At 38.9% G+C, this 22,697-nt stretch overlaps 2 protein-coding genes across 3 annotated transcripts in view; one reads left to right on the top strand and one right to left on the bottom strand.

Moving 5' to 3' along the window:
• Positions 1-4,165, bottom strand: part of LOC139976755 (sodium/potassium-transporting ATPase subunit alpha-3-like) — a 40,460-nt gene extending 36,295 nt beyond the window's left edge. The window contains exon 1 of the mRNA XM_071985478.1: positions 4,008-4,165. Coding sequence (XP_071841579.1) covers positions 4,008-4,043 — 36 coding nt within the window. The 5' untranslated portion in view covers positions 4,044-4,165. The remainder of the gene's footprint in view (positions 1-4,007) is intronic.
• Positions 4,166-13,156: 8,991 nt separating this feature from the next.
• Positions 13,157-20,608, top strand: LOC139977223 (uncharacterized). Of its 2 annotated transcripts, none has more exons than XM_071986456.1 (2): positions 13,157-13,291; positions 17,539-20,608. In XM_071986456.1, the coding sequence occupies exon 2, from the start codon at positions 17,554-17,556 to the stop codon at positions 19,420-19,422; it is 1,869 nt and encodes a 622-aa protein (XP_071842557.1). In that variant the 5' UTR covers positions 13,157-13,291; positions 17,539-17,553; the 3' UTR covers positions 19,423-20,608. The 2 variants fall into 2 exon arrangements, with proteins under 2 accessions (XP_071842557.1, XP_071842556.1); XM_071986455.1 differs by lacking the exon at positions 13,157-13,291 and adding an exon at positions 13,611-13,767.
• The last annotated feature ends 2,089 nt before the right edge of the window (positions 20,609-22,697 follow it).

Consider the following 22,697-nt stretch of genomic DNA (forward strand, 5'->3'; position numbering starts at 1 on the left):
CCCTGCAGCCATTGTAAAATAAACACCAGGGATTCATCAAATGGTGATTAGAGATGCAAACCTGAAGAGTTCACTTGTTGTTTCCATTCTTTACTGTACTGTACTGTACATATAAAACCACAAACTCCTTGTGCTCTCATCCAGAACCCTTTGCAGAAAATGCACACACACACTATGGTGCCTGGATTAGTGTGCACCTTCTACTACTGTATCACTATGCTCCACACAATGGCAAAATACCATACAAATCAACCAATCTGTTGAACACAATATAAGCTAGCGATGAGTTTAAATACCAGATTCCAACCCTCTGAATTTTTTGCTTGGATGACACAAGTTGTGGTTGTGAGCTTTATTCAAGAAAAGACAAATGAATACTGTACTGACTGGGCTACTATTTCAGGGAATGATATATATATATATATATATTCAAATTTTCTGCATCAGTTTTGATAAATGTTTAAGTTTAACTCAAGACTATAAAATACTCTGGCTTCCGTGTATAAAATCTCCTACACATCTCTGCACTTGTATAGTTCACTTTTCTGAGCATATATTGCGATGAGATTCCAGACAAATTTTTCCACGAAAGTTACAAACTTATCTGAGGAAGAGAGCTACAACACGTTTCTTGTTAGAGTAAGGTTAAGAAGGGGGAAAGGCTTGTTCTTATTATTCTGACAGTTTAGTACTGTCAAGTCAGTTAAACATCACAATGTGATCCTTGTATCAGCAGAACATTTAACTCCAAAGTTCCTAACTGCCATGTTTCTACACCTACTGTAATGTATGGGGTGTAAAGTCAGTATTTATGTGTTAACTGCTCTTTCTGCCTGTCGCTTTCTCTGCCTGAACATCTTAAAATGTAAGATTAGCACTTTGTGAATAAATACCAATACTTTTACACACATGTATTATCAACACAACCCTTTAGAGATACCATGTATGCATACTATGAGGAGGATTACAAATTCCATCTCAGAGAATTGTTAACCTTTGGCCTAGTCCCAGAACTGGTTTATTTGCTTGTCACAGAACTGGTTTATTGCTAGTAGGGTAAAAGGTTGTGTGCAGTGGTTCCATTCCCTTTACAGGAGGTCCTTTAACAGATACAACAATGTTTGCTTTCCACTACTGACAAGCCTTAAACTTTGATGGTTAGTACCATTTTGAAAAAAGTGTAGGTAAAATGTTTGTCCTTCAGCCTGCTATGGGGTAATAGGTCAACTAAGGCAAGGAGACCCAGCAGGTTTGAAATTTATTCCTGCTATGCAACAGGTGTGGTAGGCATGAAATTGAAGAGTAGGTTTGGAATATTCTCGCAAATTAATGATCATGACTTGTCAGCCCCCCCCCTCCCCCCCTCTGGATATTTTTACTATAAAAAAAAGGTCTGACTACTTAAGAACAATGCACCTATATATTAATTGCATCATATTCTAAAAATAGATTGATACTATTATAAGATTTTAGTGGGTATTTTGTCAAGAAATTCTATTGTACTTTCAGTGGTGCACAGTTCTACAACAGATAATAAGTTAATATAGTCCTTCTGTTGTCTCTTTGTCCCTGAAGAGAAGTGAAGTGCTTATCAAGGATAAAAGTATGTGTAAAAGTAAGTTGGCCTGACGTTTCGATCCTAGCAGGATCTTCTTCAGAGGTTTTTTTTTGTTTTTGTTAGCCTCTGAAGAAGATCCTGCTAGGATCGAAACGTCAGGCCAACTTACTTTTACACATTCTATTACACAGGCTCTCTAGTGGATAAGCAGTTTGCTAACAGTTTTATTTTATTTTGATTTACAAGGATAAAAGTATTCAACAAGTTTCTCTCGATTTGCTTTCCCTTTTTTTTAAGCAAAATCTGCTACATGAACAAATTCAAAAGTTGCATGGAAAAACATATACTAATATGTACACAATGTGACAATGGTCAGGTTTGTAAGAATACCTAGTTTGAATCATTTGTTTTTCAATTACAAATGGAGTTTCCAAAGGTGGTGAAGCACAGACAGACTGTATCACTCACAGATACAGTAGTTTCTTGGCTTAAAACAGCCCCAAACCACAATTCACCCACAAGTTATGCAAAACTTTTATTTGCTTGAGATGTTGGATGGATCAAATTTGTACACATTGGACTTTGCACCATCCTAGGTAGACAAATAGCACTAACAAATTTTATCTCTTAAGTACTAGAAGACCTGCATTGTGTGATGGAGGTAAATAATCTCAGTATAATGGTTATTGAAAGATATCAGGATAGGATAGTTGACTTTTACAGTACCATCTGTTTGCTCGACAAACACCCAAGGCACGCAGTCAACTACAGTATGGAAATAGAAACGAGTAATACAACGCACAATGTAAATTAGGCTAGAAGCAATCACATTCATGTACGTAACTTAGTAACCTTGGAAACCACAACATTTGGAAATACATCCAACAGTGAACTAAATTTGACGGGGACAGGGCTAAGGGAAGGCTGGAGAAATCCAATCTTGAACCTTGGGTATTTCTTACATAATGCAAGGATAACAAGTTACAAATTTTGTGTACTAAACAAATTTTTAGAGTTCCATTCAGATACTGTTCCTTTTTGTAGGATGAGCAAGGTTAATTATGCTCATATTTCTTAGACTTGAAAATTGTTTAGGATTACTACACAAAACAGCTGCAGATTCCTATATACTGTATATACAAATATTGTCTTCATATGAGGTACACTGCAATGCACTGTTAAAATACAGAGACAGTGAAACCATACTTGCTGCTTCTTCGAGTTCAAATAACTTAATCGGTCAGATGTGCTGTAAGTACTTACGATCACTTTTACATCACCACTTTATATGCAATTCACAATAGCTTAAATATACCAAATTGCCATGTAACTATCAACACTGTTTGTCTTCAACCTACAATAGCATCCTAGGCCTAAGCCCATTTCACAAAGCTTGAGAGCCAATGGTGTCTCCATACCTCATCCTTCACTTTAAACATACTTGATGGACCTTGTTTAATATCAAAGTTCTGGATTGGTTCCATTCGATTAAATGTATGTGGGAAGTGTATATGAGTAAGAGATGCATATTCATGGCCCTACTGTTTTCTGTCCCATAGGATCATATGATTTCATCAATGGCTTAAACAAGTTCTGCCAAAATGATGTTTGGCAGCCTAAATGCCTCCCATCAATATGAACTGGGCCAGAAGAAATGTCCCAAAATGTCACCTAGCAATGCACTTGTGTTGAAGTTTACTGTACATTAATTTTGGTGATGATTTGTGGAATTATTCATGATTAGGCCTTGGCCTATTCCTAGGTCCAATGCTTCAAACTACAAAACCTATGATTCCTTACAACAATTTCAGCCACTTTTGGTAAGGCTTTGTCAATTTAAATTGCATTTACAAGAAAGCAGTTACAATTAGACTTTGAAAACTGGTTCTAACTCATCCTAAGTTAGACCAACAGTAAGTTAATTCCTAGGCCTACTACTATAGTACTACAAGTACAAAGTACTACAAGGTTAGGTTTGGACAAAATTACTGCACCTAACTTTAGGGAAGTAAGGCCTAGGGTAGTTTTAAAATGACCAAGGTCTCAATTACTGTTCATGATTGAAGTACCATTCACCAAAACAAAGCTTATGTTCATCCAGGAATAATTTGGTACAAGTACAATATGAAAGCAAATCTTGCAGCTGTCTAAACTCTCACCTAGTTCTGCGGCTTAGCCTAGGCCTAAACGTTATCCCACACACAGACACAGTTAACACTGCATAGCATACGTTTACTATGAATGGCACGCTAACGGCGAGGTTAATTAGACCTGACTATGAGTGTCTGAGTTAGTGTATGTACGGCGTTTCACGTTATGCTTAACACGAAATTTCGCTAAAAGGTATTTAAAATTGCCACATAATTTTACTGCGTTCATTCATTATTACAAGTTCTCACTTTGTACCAGTTTTTAAACGGATTCTAATTAATAAAAGTGAGAAATTTACCTCTTCTGTCGCTGCTTTTTCGTACTTAGCAGACATCTTCTTGCCGGAAAATCGATCTCAAGAATAAGAAAAATTTTCCACTGTGTATACTAATGAGGAAGCATGCGCGCATGTACCGGTACACATGTATGCATTTTCGCACGTTGTAGAATATTGCACCCTACCCGACAAATATGCAAATATTGTACTTAATTATGCGTGACGTCAGCGAGTTATTCACGCCTACCGCCTTCGGATCTAATGAACACAGGATGTACGAGCAATTCAGTACTTTATAAATAAGAATGACGAGATACTTTATGGAGTGTGCGTACGGATAATTATCCCCTTCCTGCAGAGGCATATCCAGATGTTATAACTGAGGGTCACACTGAGGGGGGACACTGTCCGAGTTTATGCTAAGTTGGACACGGGGCAGGGTACAGAAAAGCATATAGTCCGAGATGGAGGGTGCTGGGAGAAATTGAGAAATGGTGATGGAAGGTCAAAGGTGGCGGAAGGTGAAGGGGAGTTGAGGGGGTCTGGAGGGGAAGGTAAAGTGGCGGTAACTGAGAGGTGAGGGACTGGAGTATAAATGGGGAACTTGGGAGGACGGGAAGGAGTAGTGTGATGGAAGGAAGGGGAGGAAGGAGAACGGTATTTGGGAGGTTAATTAAAACTGAAGAGGATGGGCACATGATGTATTTATTCGAATGAGATCCAATAATATTCACATATTTTTGGCCTATATATGTACGGTATTTCTTGTAAGCGTTAATCAATACAAGTCCCACTGACAATTATAACAATGACATTGCACGTAAAAGTTAGCTCACGTTTAATACATCATCCCGGTACGTAGATATCTCAGTATATGTTATTTGCGTCATAATTATGATCGCAAGGTTCTTCTTACAACCATGATATCACACGGCCATGGTTGCAAGAATGAAGTTAGGCCTACATGATGGCAAAAGTGGATCATATAGCAGCCTGCAACGCGATAATCGTTTAACAAGAAAAATATTTTCCCACCCGTCCCGTAAAACTAACCGTTTCGGACACCACTCACCCCCCCCCCACCCTCCCCTCCTCCTAATTATCAGGGGCGTATCCAGGGGGCGCAACAGGCGCGCGCCCCCTATTGGCCCTCACCAAAACAAAAACAAAAATTGATGACGACTTTTTTGTGAGATGTCGGTGATCGCTCAACCCCCCCCCCCCCCTCCCGTATGCTTTATTTTTTGTTTGCCAAAACAAAGGTTCTGGCGAAGTTCGGCGGCATAATAGTTTTAGAAACATAGATGGTAATTGTGTTTGTATTATCACTATAAACACTAAGTGACATGCCAGCCATACTAAATTGTGCATTTTGTGTCCATATTTACTGGAAATGTTGCTTATTATTAAGGTCGAAAAATGGATCACATATGGCCATGGGCGGCGATCCTGGGGGGGGGGGGGAGGGGGATATATCCCCCATGAAAATGGGTGGAGGGGATGTAATACACCGTATCCCCCCACCAAATGCCAGGGATAAGAATATTTTCATGCCTACATTTATGCATCATCGTTAATGTACGGCTCTTTTTTAGCTTCATTTCTCGCCTACCATAAACGCAGTGCGATCTTTTCAAATAAAGCGTCTTTATAAAGCAAGAATAGTTGACTGTAGGCTTCATTGGCCCTATAACAACAAAAGGTATTATTGCGCCCACGGTATTGATATAGTACATATATGCACCTCATAGTATTCATATAGGCCCTATAGTAGGCCTACACACGTACATGTTCCCTCGAACAGCTGAGAATCTCATGTTACCAGGGTAATGCTTAATACACGTTTCACCTGGATGCCCTAGCAATCGGTACCTAGGAATGTAACTATGTGTAATTGTGTATTGCATGTGTATAGACCTATAATAGCCTACATGAGGCCATTTTCTTCATCGAATAATATAAAAGAGCTCTCGAACATTCTAACTTTGCGCCTGAAACAAGATTGACAGGGGCAATTTTCCCAAAATAACACCCGAAATTAAAAAAAAAAGTATTTTGGATCCTGATTATGAGATATTTCGGACATGACATCCCTATTTTAAAGTTGGGTATATGCCGCTTGGAAACCTCGGGAAGTGCCGTTTCCGGCCATCTAGAGGGTTTGTTAATCCCAAAATTTTCTTGTACGCTTCGTGCCAACCCATGGTGGCGCTACGCTTAGATAGTCAACAAGGTCATATCCCCCCCCCCCCCCACTCGGAAGTACGGATCGCCGCCCATGCATATGGCACCATTTTGCATTTCAGCCCTTCTTCGAAATCAAAAATTGTCCACCCCTCCCCTTAGACCCATCCCCCAGGACGGCGATCATTCATGCCTGACGCCCCCCCCCCCCCCCACTATTGGAAAATCCTGGATACGCCCCTGATTATTATTCCCTACCTATTTCCACTCCAAGTTGGGAAGAGAAGTCTGTAAATATGGTATAGATCATATCCAATCAGCATTGACATTGCTCTGCTTGGTAGCACATATGCACGCGTGGCTCTTGACAGCACATGAATGAAAACGCGCCCAACGTGGTCGTTCTCTGGCTTGTAGCCAAACTTTCATGCGACTTCTCTGCTGACTCCACAGTTTCCATTTAGCTAGGATATATAATTTTAGTTTCGTAGCATTTCTAAATGACATCGTTGCTGCAGGAGGCTGTTACGTGACTGTCGTTCTTTAACAATGAAGAAATGTTTGCCATTCCTTTAACTAACCCCCCCCCCCGCCCCCCGGTATGTATGATGACAGCGTTGTTATACACAAACCGTAAGTGCGGACACTTTCAATGTAACTTTGAGCAATGTTTGGGCACCGTCAATCAAAATGTGTATCTGAGGAACCATAAGTTAAGGTAAGGTGACAACATTACCAAGCTAGGCTATCAGCGAAGTCTCAGAAAGAGAGTAGTGATGCTTTCAAGGTGAGGGCACTTGATAAACTCATGGCATCTGGTGATCGTTATTTTCCACCATTAGTTTCCGTCATAAAAAATAAAAAACATGAGTGTAACTCTGGTGGAAACTAACAGCACCCGATAATGATAACGTCAAGTATGTTTGGTTTTCCCTACTCATTTGGTTGGCACTCTTTACCCGGGTGTATAAAGGGGGACCTGCGAGGTAACTTATCAATATAGTTGCATGCGTTGGATTGTGGCTGAACCCAGGGACGGTGGCGAGCAGGTGACACGTTGGTGTGGCCAACTGTAGTTAATTAAGTAGAACTGTTTTTGCTCCATTTGCAAACAACACTGCATACTTTCACAATTTGTGGTATAATATTATTTACTGTAGTAAAGTGACACATTAACTTTCAAGTTCTAGGTCCTGTAAACCTCATTTCCGATAGGTCCAGAGTTTAAAAACTTCAGAACAAAATACATCTTAGCAGAGTTTTCGCGAGATATTAACCACACCACTATATAACAAATTCATTATAGTTAAAATTAAAATTAACAATATATTTCTGGATTCAATCGTATGGTTGACTGCGTGAACAGAAAAGCTTCTGTAATAAGCAGTATTCAAATCTCATTAAGCCCATTCCCAACTAACAGTTTCATTTAAACTTAAGGTAGCCAGTAAAGGCCCCAAATTATAGTACGCTATTGTTAGAAGTTTTCAAAAAGTACTTTCCTGAAAGTCTTTACTCTCCAAATTGTTCTCAGACAGGTTTAGGAACGAAAAATGACTGAATGTCGACGTGAGGACAATTTCTTCGAACTTTGTAATAAAAACGGTTCAAAAATTTTGACCAAAGGTGACCATATTGGAATATCTAGCAAATTTGGTGCCAATATACTTGTTGAACCCCCAATATTTGTGGGAACCTTTAAAACTACAGTGTGAAAGGTTTCCCGTAATGAAGTGAGGGCGGTAATGAAGAACCTGATTACTTCGCTGATGACATTGCAAGGGCTTCTACCTGAACCGCGTAAGATTTGTCACAGGGGGCTATACTAGTGATGAGTATGGTTGGCATATAATATACATTGCGGAGTAGTCGAATGAGAACTTTATTTCAGAATACATCAAATGAAATACATGTGTTCTTTATCATTCATCATGCGAGCAGTTATTTTCGTTTAGGTATATTTCCATTTGTTATTATTTCAAGCCAACTTAAGTTACCCCAATCAGCATAATGGCACTAACCAAAGCTTCAGGTACATTGAGGTATAGGGAGTTACCCATTGCTGTAGTTAAACCACAACATATATTAACACTCAAAGACAGGTTAACTACATAATATTATCAACATTTATGTATTTAATACTTACTAATTATAACTTTATTGTTCCTTTGATAATTTTATTCTACCTGTTGAATGTTTTCGTCTAAAATTGACAAACAGTGCAGACCATACGATTATAGTAATAGCAACCTTTTTGAGAAATGATGGGCTGCCGTCGCTGGCGAAAGGATTTGTGCCAACGAAGTCTTCGGCTTAATGTGCAGCGTTTCTGTATGTTGCCGTGTTGAACCAGAGGGATTATTAGATCTTGTTGATCTGTGCACATGCATTTCAAGGTTTGAATATTTCGACTGTCTCCTATTGTTAGAAAGACAAGTCTTTCATCGATTAAGTCATATATTCCTTTTTTTTTTACTTGAGGGCGTAAACCATGTAAGTTTGTTCTAGCTTAACCTGATCGGTGGATTTTGATCATTGTTAGTAAAGAAAGCTGTTTCCCACTTTCTCCAGGCAGGTTGCAAAACGCGTAATCATCGCAGGAGGCCCTCTACCTGACTAACACAGCTGACTTAAAATATAAACTTAAAGGAGAAAAAAACACAACTACTATCATTGATCTAAGGTTGTGTGATAGAGATATTATGAACAAATTTCACAAACAGCCATGAAATTCTTCTCAACAGTTTCCATAGTATATCAAAAGTTACTTTGTGCGCTAACAATACACTTCCTCTAGTACATATGTGGATGAAATGATTTGGGTTGAAATAAAACCGTGGACAAATGACATCCTTTCATTACTCCGACATGGCAACCTATACAGTAAGAGGAACAATTGCTCAAAACCTTTCCTCTCTCTTCACCCTCCCCTACCCCAACCCACATGTTTCTTATGATTATGTTCTTATTCTTTCCCTCCGTACGAAGCATTATATCGAAGAAAAATCGTTGGTAGTATTTTAATGATGCGGTAGTTACAGATGCTGTTCCTTGATAAATTAGAGGGCGCGACTCATCTTTAGACGTTTCTATTTCATTCAGTGAATTCGAACCCGTTCATTCTGTTTAGTACCGTAGCCCTGTACCGTGGCCCTGAAAAGACATTACGAAATTTCTATAATTCGACTTTTTCGTTTCGATATCGCGATGCGTCGACGTTTTCGTATCGATGTATCGACGTTTTCGTTTCGATGTCTCGACTTTTCGTTCTGATATTTATATGTTTTGATATTTCTGTATTCTATGTTTCGACGTTTTCGTTTCGATGTTTCGACTTTTTGCACGCGTTACTCACGGCACGGTAGACATGTATCGTCTATAGACTACGTGTGTTGTGGTGTTCTACATTATATTGTAAAGGGTTGCATGCGACATACAACAGGTACTGTAACAAGATGATACCTGACATAAGGGTTTCCGAACGACAGGAGGGATGGAATCGGGTTAATTAGGGTATATTTTTATGACGGGTTCACTCACAAGGAGATTGTGACCTTTTGTATCTTATTGTACATGATATTTCTCTATCTGCAAGACAATTGAAAAGCATACTGAGTGCATCGACTGACATATCTTGACACGAAAAGTAGCGCAGCGTTCATCTAGAGTGTTACCACAGACAACATCAGTACCATAACATTTCTGCCAAGAACTGTTACAATATAACAAAGGCATGGACATTCAATAAACAAGACACTTTGAAAGCTATAGCATGTTATAAAGTCAGACTTCTGAGATATATATGTTTAAATTTAACATGCCCAAACAGAGACCCCGAATCTGTTATTCCAGACAGCAGAAACACACCTGTTTCAGTTGCAGATACATTGATTGACTGCAGGAGTAGGACTAGCTCAGTTTAACTGTCAGATTGTAGGTCTGTATTCGAATGTCTCTTAAAAATTAAGTTTATAAAACAAGAATAAATTTCAAGGTGTCAGGAAAACTAGGCCGTCAGACAACTTATCCCATGTAGAATAGATACTCCAATGTGGGCGTATCCGGGATTTTCCAATAGGGGGGGCGTCAGGCATGAATGATCGCCGTCCTGGGGGATGGGTCTAAGGGGAGGGGTGGACAATTTTTGATTTCGAAGAAGGGCTGAAATGCAAAATGGTGCCATGTTCATGGGCGGCGATCCGTACTTCCGAGTGGGGGGGGGGGGGGAAATGACCTTGTTGACTATCTAAGCGTAGCGCCACCATGAGTTGGCGCGAAGCGTACAAGAACATTTTGGGATTAACAAACCCTCTAGATGGCCGGAAACGGCACTTCCCGAGGTTTCCAAGCGGCATATACCCAACTTTAAAATAGGGATGTCATGTCCGAAATATCTCATAATCAGGATCCAAAATACTTTTTTTTTTAATTTCGGGTGTTATTTTGGGAAAATTGCCCCTTTCAATCTTGTTTCAGGCGCAACGTTAGAATGTTCGAGAGCTCTTTTATATTATTCGATGAAGAAAATGGCCTCATGCAGGCTATTATAGGCCTATACACATGCAATACACAATTACACATAGTTACATTCCTAGGTACCGATTGCTAGGGCATCCAGGTGAAACGTGTATTAAGCATTCCCCTGGTAACATGAGATTCTCAGCTGTTCGAGGGAACATGTACGTGTGTAGGCCTGCTATAGGGCCTATATGAATACTATGAGGGTGCATATATGTGCTATATCAATACCGTAGGCGCAATAATACATTTTGTTGTTATAGGGCAGGGTTGTCCAACCTACGGCCCGCGGGCCACAGTCCGGCCCGCCGCAGGGTTGCGTCCGGCCCGCCAGAGATGCTCTACGGTGCGAAATTTTAGTGAGCAGATTTATTGATAACAATTTGAAGCTATATAATCAATCATTCGAACCTTCTGGGTCCCAAAAACTGCATACAGGTCAGTTTGTGTGAGGGGGGGGGGGCGGCTGGACTTTATTCATCTGTTTTATCAGGAAGGAAACTAAATCAGAGCGCTCCGCGCGCAGTGCTCACATTTTGTTGCCTTGGGCTTCGGGCAAAAAAAATCGAAAAATCGAGCGTAGGGTTCATGCAGCCCCTTTCTTCATCATAATCATTCCATGTGGCCCTCCTCTGCAAAAGGTTGGACAACCCTGTTATAGGGCCAATGAAGCCTACAGTCAACTATTCTTGCTTTATAAAGACGCTTTATTTGAAAAGATCGCACTGCGTTAAGGGTAGGCGAGAAATGAAGCTAAAAAAGAGCCGTACATTAACGATGATGCATAAATGTAGGCATGAAAATATTCTTATCCCTGGCATTTGGTGGGGGGGGATATGGTGTATTACATCCCCTCCACCCATTTTCATGGGGGGATATATCCCCCCTTCCCCCCAGGATCGCCGCCCATGGCCATATGTGATCCATTTTTCGACCTTAATAATAAGCAACATTTCCAGTAAATATGGACACAAAATGCACAATTTAGTATGGCTGGCATGTCACTTAGTGTTTCTAGTGATAATACAAACACAATTACCATCTATGTTTCTAAAACTATTATGCCGCCGAACTTCGCCAGAACCTTTGTTTTGGCAAACAAAAAATAAAGCATACGGGAGGGGGGGGGGGGTTGGTTGAGCGATCACCGACATCTCATATAAAGGTCGTCATCAATTTTTTTTTTTTTGCTAAACTTTTTTTTTTGGTGACGGCCAATAGGCCCGCCTGTTGCGCCCCCCCCCCCTGGATACGCCCCTGCTCTAATCCGTGAATTTTTATAACACTATAAGAGCACGTAATATGACATTGGCCTATCGATGTAGGCCTGTATACGGTGTAGAATTTGTACGGTACAGTGGCGGATCCAGCCCAGCACTGCTGAAAGGAGCCAGCACTGCTGAAAGGAGCTAAGGGAGGCGCTATAGTATGTTTCCTTATATTTAAACACTACAGTGACCTTTACATGCAAAGGGTGGTACGAACCTAAACCGACCGGTTCTCCCACAATTATGATGACTATATATATAGATTTATCAAACATAAGAGAAACTTAATTAATTAACGTAATTATTTGTCCACATTTATGTTTTGACAATGTTAAAAAACTTACTTTTTAGGATTGGTCGAGTTGTCCAGATTTCATTTTTGTTTGGCACATAAGACCTATATGAAGTTTTATATGACTTAGGAACACATAAGAAAATATGGCATGCTTATAAGGTCGAAATATTTTCTTTCAATGACAAGCGATTGTAATTATTATTATGATACCTCTCTTCTTCGACATGGAACTAGCTATTGAAGAAGAACTAAAACCAAGTGGGTCGTTACTTGGGTATAGATTAATGCAACATCGCCTAAGATGTTTATATGAAATTAGAACAAGTAGAGAAACCGTGAAAGAGATCTTATCTGTTCTAGATCCAAAAGGGGTTCAATCTAGAATTCCACATATGCTGCGGAGGAGACGTTATTGGTCAATGGGACCGAATTCCATACGTCACATCGATGGTAATAACAAACTTGTCCCGTATGGTCTAGTATAATCCACGGGGCAATCGATGGTTATTCAAGGAGGATGCTTTGGCTCGTGATCGGACCTTCAAACAAGAATCCATCAATAACTGCCTGGTATTTCCTTGATTGCGTATAAGACAAGTTGGTGGGACCGCTCTTCGTCTTCGATTCGACTCTACAGAAAATGAATTTACAGCGCCACTATATTCTGAATTAACCAATGGCGCTGGGTTATCAACATTCAGAAAGTCTTCTGCAGAGAATAGAGTGATGATGGTCGTTTTTGTAAAAAAAATCTTTCCTTGGTTGGTAGATAAATCAGTTCAGGGTATGATAACATTGGGACTGCTGAATACTGCAGCTCACCTTCACAAAGAGAGTGTTCGATACTTCTTTGGCTGCATTTTGAAGGCAGCTTTATAAAGGGTCCCTAAGCATCCACACGCAACTGGTGGTCCGTGACAGACATTTCTGTGTATTTCATGTAACCTCCAAAAGGACATGAACTCAGATATTGGCATGACCGTACCTCGTTTGCTTAAGCTCAATGCCCTGCAGTTTAGAACCGACGGCCCTGTACCACGGTATGCAAATTTTCCTATTCTTCTCACTGAAGGCATAAAGTGTTCCAAAATTCAAAATTTCGGGACAATAATTTGACGTTTAAATATAGTCGACAATTAAAGTATTACACTATGCTTCAGAAGTCACACCGTAGAGCATTGTAGTATATTAGTTGACACTTACTTTATAGTGCATCTATATAGGCTATTGTAGCACAGTGAATTTATTTAAGTACATAGGTATCTTAGTAAATAAGTGAAATAAGTGAACAGGTTATCATGACATGTATTTCAGGTCACAAAAGTTCGTTAACTGTGAAACAACAACAAGAGATAAAAATGTAGATCACGAGGAAGGTGTAAAGTTCGCTACTTAAGCACTACCTCGCCCTACACATCGTTGTCACATAGGTCTTCTGTAACTCAAGCCGGTCAGAGTTAGTAGAACATTCAAACTCCGAAGTAGTTTTATATATTTTCTGCTGTATAATATTTTGGTAAGTTATATCTTTCTGCACTAATTAAGCCGATGCTTTATTAATATTAAATACATATATGACGTAGTGTTGCTAAGTGATTTATCCTAAATTATCTGAAAGTTGCCAGAGTGTGCTTGCCTCGCAACGTTGCCCTGCAAAGAAAAGTATCGTTGATAAAATAGCACAAATATTGAAAGCTGTTTGCATTATGTTTCGACGTATTTGACTATCTAAATGAATGTCGGTTTGTGTCTAATAATTTTCATCAATTCCCAGAGCATAATTTCAAGAGCTTCAAAGTATGTTAAAAGGATACATTGTAATAAATTTCTCACAAATATCATTTCTAACACACTAGTCCATTGGATTGTACCTATTATAGTAGTTGTTTAAAGAGCATCATCGCGATGCTTTCGAAATTGAATACTTAGCACCCAATTTAGTAATAGGTAAAGTATATTATTTAACTTGTTTAATACTACAACGTGTATTAATATGATAGGTTTAATAGGTTTAAAGCATTTTCATTTGTTTCATTGGTCGGTAGTTATATTATACCAATCAAAGGGTTCTAGACCAACCGAAACAAAGTATCCGTTTTATGCCAATCACCTTCATTCTTTATATATATATATATATATATATATATATATATATATATATATATATATATATATATATATATATATGTATATATATATATATATATATATATAATTAAGAATTAAATAGAATTAGAATTAATGCAACTTATCTTGACCAACAATAATCTGGTATTTGGCAACAAACACTACCTCCAAATTCATGGCACCGCAATGGGTACCAAAATGGCACCGTCTTTTGCCAACATCTTTATGGGAAACCTCGAGAAAGAATTTTTATCTCGACAAAACTTGAAACCACACACGTGGTTACGTTACATTGACGATATCTTTATGATATGGACCCATGGTGAGGCAAATCTAAAACTCTTCATTGATGACATAAACTCGTTTCATCACACTATCAAATTCACTGCTGATTTTTCTGGACATGGCATTCACTTTCTGGACACCACCGTGACCCTACAAAATTGTTCACTCAAAACAGACTTGTTCAATAAACCCACGAACAAGCACAACTACCTCTTACCAAGCAGTTGCCATCCACGTCACTGTACCAGAAATATTCCGTACAGTCAAGCGTTGCGCATTCGACGCATTTGCTCCTCTTAAGTCGATTTTGATTCACGCACTAAAGAACTGTCACAACACCTCCTAAACAGACAGTATTTTCGGGGTACTATTGAAAATGCCATCAAAAAAGGCTAAAAGCAAACCCCGTACCGAAACATTGACGTACAAAACTCGTCAAACCAGTTCCAAAAGGGTACCATTGGTTACTGAATTCCACCCTGGTCTCCCACCACTGGCTAATATCATTCAGAAGAATTTTCACCTACTTCAAGGCACCGAACGCCTGAAATCAGTATTCCCAGAATTACCTGTCATCGCTTTTAAAAGACCCAGCAACCTACGGGATATCTTAGTTCGGGCATCCTTTCGGGATGACACCCCATTAGGGGAAAGCAAAACAGAAACTACAGGATCATCGCCCTGTACACAAAATTGCAAAACGTGCTTACTTGTCGATTCGACCGGGGCCTTTCAGAGCAACCAAACCAAACGCACGTTCCAAATTCGGCACAAAATTAAATGCCTATCCAAAAATGTCATTTACCTCATCTACTGCAATATTTGTAATTTACAATACATTGGAGAGTCAAAAAACACTCTTAGAATGAGAATGACACAACATAGATCGGCGATCAAAACAAAAAAGATCTTCCATCCTGTTGCAAATCACTTCAATCTCCAAAATCATTCAATTGAGAATTTGCGTGTTATTGCCATTGACCAGAACGATTCTTGGACAGATAAATCTAGGAAAGCGAAAGAAAATTTCTGGGAACTAAACCTAAAGACCACGGCACCATTCGGTTTAAACATCAGAAACGATTTGCCGTCCCAGATAAACCAAAACAATTCCTTTACAATTACGACGGAATCGGATTAAAATAATCCGACGCGGATTAAAATAATCCGAATTTCTAAAACTTCTGCTCAATTCAGCAGAAATCAGTAAGTCGCTTTGCCTTTACAACCATGCCGACATCTTCTCTATAAAACAGTTTCAATTCCTGCTACTCCTTGTCACTTTCGGTGATCATGCACTGAAGAAGAGCTAGTTTTGCTCGAAAGCTCTGCAAAAACCAAACATTGGCTGTTTACTTCTAATCACTTACCTAATTCAATTATTGTATCTCACTCGAGATCCAGCCTTTCTCTAAATGCAGCATAGTTGTTTAACAGTTTTTCCGTTATTCATATATATATATATATATATATATATATATATATATATATATATATATATATATATATATATATATATATATATATATATATATATATATATCTATATATATATATATATATATATATATATATATATATATATATATATATATATATATTATTCATTTGGTAGATAGGACAAGTGCCTATATATGGGCCCTACAATGTCAAGGGTCCACAAGGTGAGAAGGCCTCCGTAAGTACTTAGGCATGACATACCAACAATTTATCTCGAGTTGTGCATGCAAAACATAATCCGGCCCTGTACATATTCCATATTGGCTGTGCTACTTGCTAAAATTATGTATATAATGAACTTCCTCTAGGAAATAAGCACTTTTAGATTTACATTTGTCCTCAAGTATTTGCTCGGCGAGATACGTTCAAAACCTAACCATCTTCTTTATTAAATATGGCTATAAAGTCAGGTTCATAAAGCTATGGGATTTTAACGAACAACATCAAAACTAGACCAAAATCTCTCTGCCTGTTCATATCAGAGTGCCAATCATATCTTTTACACGTAGGTCGAACCAAGGTTGGGTTTAGAGTGTAAAAGGTTCGTCAACTTTAAACTTTATTGTCAGAATGCACATTGAAACAAACATCGTTGCAAGCTAAACTACAAACTTGAATTTCTATTTTAGTTTCAATCTTTAAGTAAATAACTAAAACAATAGATCGTTTTATTGTCAGCTGTTTGTCATATTGATATGCCGAGTACATTACAACGTTAATCAGTTTGACGATCAGTTATACCTGACATGTAAGCTGGGTTCATAACTTTACTGATCTCATAACTGTTTGAAGTCGAGCCATATTTCAACAAAGTGTTGATAATACAGTTGAGTGCGAGTAAAATCAACTGAACTTTAGATCTATGTGACGCTATTTATCATAGTTGTTGACCTTTAGTTCAGGAATTCTTTAGGATGAAGGTTCAAACTATATGTTTGGTAACATCGTTAAAACGTGAACCAATACCATTCTTATTTGTTTGTGCTTTATTGCAACAAAACCGATAAAAGTTTATATTTATTTGTTTCTTCTTCTTTTGTGTTTCACATTTTTGGGCGTTCTAAACAAACCCCTAAAATGTTTCTCATCTCGACTGGTCAAATAAGGAACATAAAACAGACCCATTTACTGAAACTTTTACACTCAAGTGACAAATACAGTTGTGAAGAAGAAAATCGACAACATTGATTAAATGCAACCATTCCTTATCCCAAATTCAACTTCATTTCGTGACGAATGATCAGACAGTAAAACAGACCAGCCCAAGTGAGGGGGTGGGGGGTGGGGAAGGTTGGTGATAAAGATATCTGATTTGTGATTTCATGCAATCCGTTAAGGAATATAAAGCATTTCAGTCTGTTCTTTTTTCAATCAGGTATTTCCACGAAATATGGAGACGAAAACGCAAGGGCGTTGCACGCTTTGTATAAAAACGTCAGGTATCCTGACAAAACAATTGGCATGTGATCACGTGTTCTGCGTTGGGTGTTCTGTGAAGATTCGTCAGTCTAAGATATCATGCCCAAAATGTCGAGAAACGTTGCCCACACCGATCGCTAAAGAAGAGGAAGAGTCGGTCTACGCAGAAGTTGATGAGATCAACAGCGGTCCACGTCGTTCTGTCAGTAGTCTCTCTGCGGACACCGGTGAAGATGAACAAGATGTATTTTATGCAAATGAACAAAGAACTCTGAAAGATACCAACAAGGATGGAAAATCATCGACAAATCTGTTGTTCGTACGATGGTGTTCCCCTCACAACCGTAAGACAGAATTTTTCTGTTATTCTTGTGAAACAGCGGCCTGCTCCAAGTGTCTGCTCACATCCCATAAATTGAAATCCCACAACATTGCATCGTTGGAGGATTTCAAGGCAGAGGAGATTAAGAGACATCTCGAAAGAGTTGATGCGATCCAAGAAGACTTAAAAGAAATGGTACGTCGAGTAGATGATGCAACGAAGTCGTGTAAGAAAGATCAAGAAAGGTTGGAGAAAGTTGTGACGTCCAAACAGGATGAGTCTTTAGAGAAAATTGCTTCGGTCGTTCAGCATCTTTTGGAAGATTTGAAATATCAAGGTCAGAGCACGTCACAAGTAATTACGCATTTCGTTTCCCGAAGAACGAAATTACTTGAAACGATCGAAAATACCAGACAACGTTGCCACAAAGCATTAGACCCTCAGTCCAGTGACTCAAATGAGACGTTGATTCAGGTGGAAGAAATATTGGAAAAAATCCGTCAAATCGAGGTAGAGTGCGACCTGTTAAAAAAGATGGAGGTTCCGAACGATCTCAATCTGAAATTTGAAGATATTCCTACCGATGTTACATTTGGAAGGTTTACGAGTGCCCACTCAGAAGATAATGAAGGTCGTTATGACTATCCTCAAGTGAGAGTATCACAAGGCTGGAGTTTGGAAGAAGAGATGGCAGTCAGCAATAATGACGTCGATTTCGTCAACATCGTTTGTATTGATGACAACTGGATTGCCCACGTGAGCAACCACTATGGTTCCAACAGTATCATCGTGAAACATTACAGTTTAAGCTCGAAACAAGAATGCAGGTCTCAATTGCTTCTGGAGATAGGAGACAACAGTTGGACAACAGCTAAGACGGCTGGGCACGATCGTAGTATACTACTTGCCTGTGGGGAAACCGTCCACCGAATCAGTTTTCGTCGCAAAAACACGGAGTACAAAAAGGCAATTGCTTCCTCCATCCCCATTGAGGCGATAACGTGGGACGAGTTTGGCGTAGACTGTTACATCCTATCGACGAATCGACGAGATGTGTATTGGTTGTCAATGGACGGTGAGCTCAACTATCTCTGTGCTCTGCAGACAGACGTCCAATCGGTGGCTAGCCTTGGAGTTAATGATGACCTTATCATTTCACTTTTGGACAGGACGGCACAAGCTGTTCACCGACGAGACTGTCTGAAGATTGACAAAAGTCACAAGCTTGAGTTGGTCCCACCTATGCCAGAAAACGTTCAGTCTGAGGAGGGACCTTTGAAGCCTTACATCATGGCTTCATGTTCACATCCGGAGAGTCACTTTGTACTCTTTACTGGAGGAAATGTTCTAGCTGTTGGACAGTATGACAGTATGTTTCGTTTCATTGACTGGGTCATGAACACAGAGATGTCAGCTTATCATAGGATACTTGACATATCTGTTAAAGCTGGAAAAGTATACTTGCTACTCGACGAGAAAATCTCAGTTTACAAAATTCATGCAGAAAAAGGACTGTAGATTGTAGATGTGGGGTCAAATATGGGCAGTTTCGTCCTATATGTTTTCTGTATAAACTACCATATACACAATGTGAAATAATCTGTTATGAGAAAGGGTATTATGCTCCTTAGATATATAACAATTACCTTGGAATCTACTTTAAAACGTGAAAAAAAAATCATTTAGTAAAGCAAAAAAATGCATTTGCTTTACCGAGAGTATATCCATCGTAAGTAAACGTTGTGATACTTTGACTCCTGAAACGATGGTTTGACCATGGAGGTAAAATCTGTTTTTACCTCCATGGTTGACTGATAATATATTCATCAGCTAAAAATTGTGGTTACGAAATTCTAACTCAACTTGTACATAAGGAATGAGCTGCCATTGTGTACTTTTGTATGCAACAACATGAGAACAATCAATACAATATTTACCCTAGTTACTTGGTCTATGCTTGTCATGTAATCTATCTATCATGAAAAGCTATTGGACAATAATTTGGTCACTCGCTTTTCGTATGCTATGTATATCTTACTGTAAATGATAATTTAATGGGCCTTGTTCAAGGTTTTGCTCAAATTTGCTGTTGATGTACATTCTCACGAGGGCTATGATTAGATGTTATATAATAACTACAGCACTGTTTGCACTTCTAAACAAGGTCGAGTTAGTTTTGAGGATATTCTAAAAGTTTCAAGTTATTGATGACGCGCTCTTCCAAACTTGCTAAGTTCAATTTGAGGATGGTTTATTATGACTCCAGTGCTGAGAATCTCGAAGCGCACAGTTGATTAAATTTGTATGTTTGTGCCTCAAATTGTGGATCTGGAGGAGCGTTTAAGTAAAAAAGACTCGATTAATAGAATTCTAATCAAGTTTGACCGAAAATTTGGGTCATAGTTTGATTAACTTGAAGTAGGTGTTTCCACCTGTGTGACTCACACATGGGGTCAAAATAATTGTTTCTTTCACTTAAACCCGCTACTTCGGGGGAGTATATGTACCCAGTAAACAAAGCACGCAGATCAACTATATGATCAGGAACAATACCTTTAGTAGTCAAACATGACTGTATAAACTAGATGTATTTGATTAGGACTCCTTTACTCATAACTTCTTCATGTCATGCTTTTGGAAATGTATATAAGCCAGATTCCGTGAATAAAGACCAATTATAGTTAGCTTTGCTGCTTGCTTTCTACTATGAATTTCCAATATACATGCTACGTTCTTGAACTTACGCCTCAATCGCAGGGACTCGATAGAAGGGGTCCAGCTGGTTGCAGGGTTCACTCCTCACTGTAGGGTTCGTCCAGGAGTCCAGCTGGTTGCAGGGTTCCATCCTCACTGCAGGATTCGTCCAGGAGTCCAGCTGGTTGCAGGGTTCCCTCCTCACTGCAGGATTCGTCCAGGAGTCCAGCTGGTTGAAGGGTTCCCTCCTCACTGCAGGGTTCGTCCAGGAGCAGCTGGTTGCAGGGTTCCCTCCTCACTGTAGGGTTTGTCCAACAGGAGTCCAACTGGTTGCAGGGTTCCCTCCTCACTGTAGGGTTCGTCCAGGAGTCCAGCTAGTTGCAGGGTTCCCTCCTCACTGTAGGGTTTGTCCAACAGGAGTCCAACTGGTTGCAGGGTTCCCTCCTCACTGCAGGGTTCGTCCAGGAGTCCAGCTAGTTGCAGGGTTCCCTCTTCACTGTATTGTTCGTCCAGAAGTCCAGCTGTTGTCCTCCGAAGTACTCGCTATGTATTAATCTATAGCTCACACAATGCTGCCTTACCATGATGCTTTCTAAGTTAAGACACCCAAGGTAGAGCCTGTGGAACGAAACCCAAACAATTTGACATTCTCAACCTCAGTTCCTTTTCATGAAATAGGAATAGATACTTCCCGTGATCTTAGCCTTAGGAAAGAGAAGCTTGATCATGGTTTTAATAGAGCCACGTCAATAAAAACATTTCCCACAATGTCTAAAACTCTGCGCCTTTACAGTTCAAATTTTTTTCTCAGATCTTTACAGGGATGATTTTAAATTTACAAATTATTTAGTGCATTGTCAATTACGGACACATATGAACAACATTGTCCTAATCACATTACTATGCATTGGAAAACATGATATTAGCTTCAACTTCCATCAAAATCCATCAACGATTGACCATTTTACATTACAGTATGTTCTAAATTCTAGTTGTATTAATGAATAAACATTAGCTATTTATGCAAGTTGGTGTTTTAAAGGGGAGTGACTGCCTAATGTTCTGTGATTTTATCCCTTTATTATTACAACCTTCTCTTCGAGGACACTGACTCCAGGTCTAAGGCGATTTTTGAAATATGTTATTGAAAAGAGGAACATCATATGAGTCATATGAAAAAGGTAGGCTTGTGTAATTAGGGTTAAGTTATTAAGGCCTAAAATAAGGGATTTTGATGACCGCAACACTCCACGGCACAGTTTGCACATATTTAGTGAGTTTCCCAGGTTTATCAAAACTTCAAATGTGCATATATTGGACACGAAAAGTGCTTTCGAAAAAATTCAACAGATTTTGAATGAGAATATCACACAACAAATGTACTGAAGATGGGTCTAAGTGTCCGTAGTACTTGAAGGTTAATATAGACAACATAATTAACAAACAGTCAACACGTGCGCATTTACCAAGTACAAACGTACACCACTTATATAATTACTTATTTTCAGCCTTTAATGAGCTTTTAACCTTCCTTGGAATATTCACGCCTACTTTATATTGAATATTCAAGAAGCATTACATGCAGTCTTTATGGGGGCAATATACGCTATATAAATTCATGGATGCAATCAATATAAGTCAATCATATTAAACTGAAATTGACGTTATAAAAAAGGTCTGAAATACCAACAAATTCAAACATGTAACATCGATTGACAGGTTCTTCGTTTCACAGAGATTTGGAGCATTATTAGTGTGTAACCTTGTCGTAGTCTTTACACACGCTAAAGGCTGGTCGTATTCTCTAAGTTCCGCTACTTTTGCTTGTCAGTTTAAAATCAAGACGTTGACTTTCATTTGAGTTCTCGAAATTATAATCTTTATGGAGAAAAAGTAACGCATTAAAGTACTATTTATTATTAACATCAACTAGGTGAATCTCGTACATTCATCCGTCTGAGTTCACATTCACTCTTCTTTATTTGTTTCTTAATGTACAAAGATGAATTTATTAATATTATAGATTCTCTTTTCCTCTTCCCGGTGAAACTTATTTTCTGTCAAAGTGCTAAGTATTAAAGACAATAGAAACAGATTGA

Source organism: Apostichopus japonicus, chromosome 12 (genome assembly GCF_037975245.1).
Source record: "Apostichopus japonicus isolate 1M-3 chromosome 12, ASM3797524v1, whole genome shotgun sequence".
NCBI lineage: Eukaryota > Metazoa > Echinodermata > Holothuroidea > Aspidochirotida > Stichopodidae > Apostichopus > Apostichopus japonicus.

Coding starts and splice junctions, on each gene's coding strand:
- LOC139977223 (XM_071986456.1), top strand. CDS start 17,554: ATGGAGACGAAAACGCAAGGGCGTTGCACGCTTTGTATAAAAACGTCA.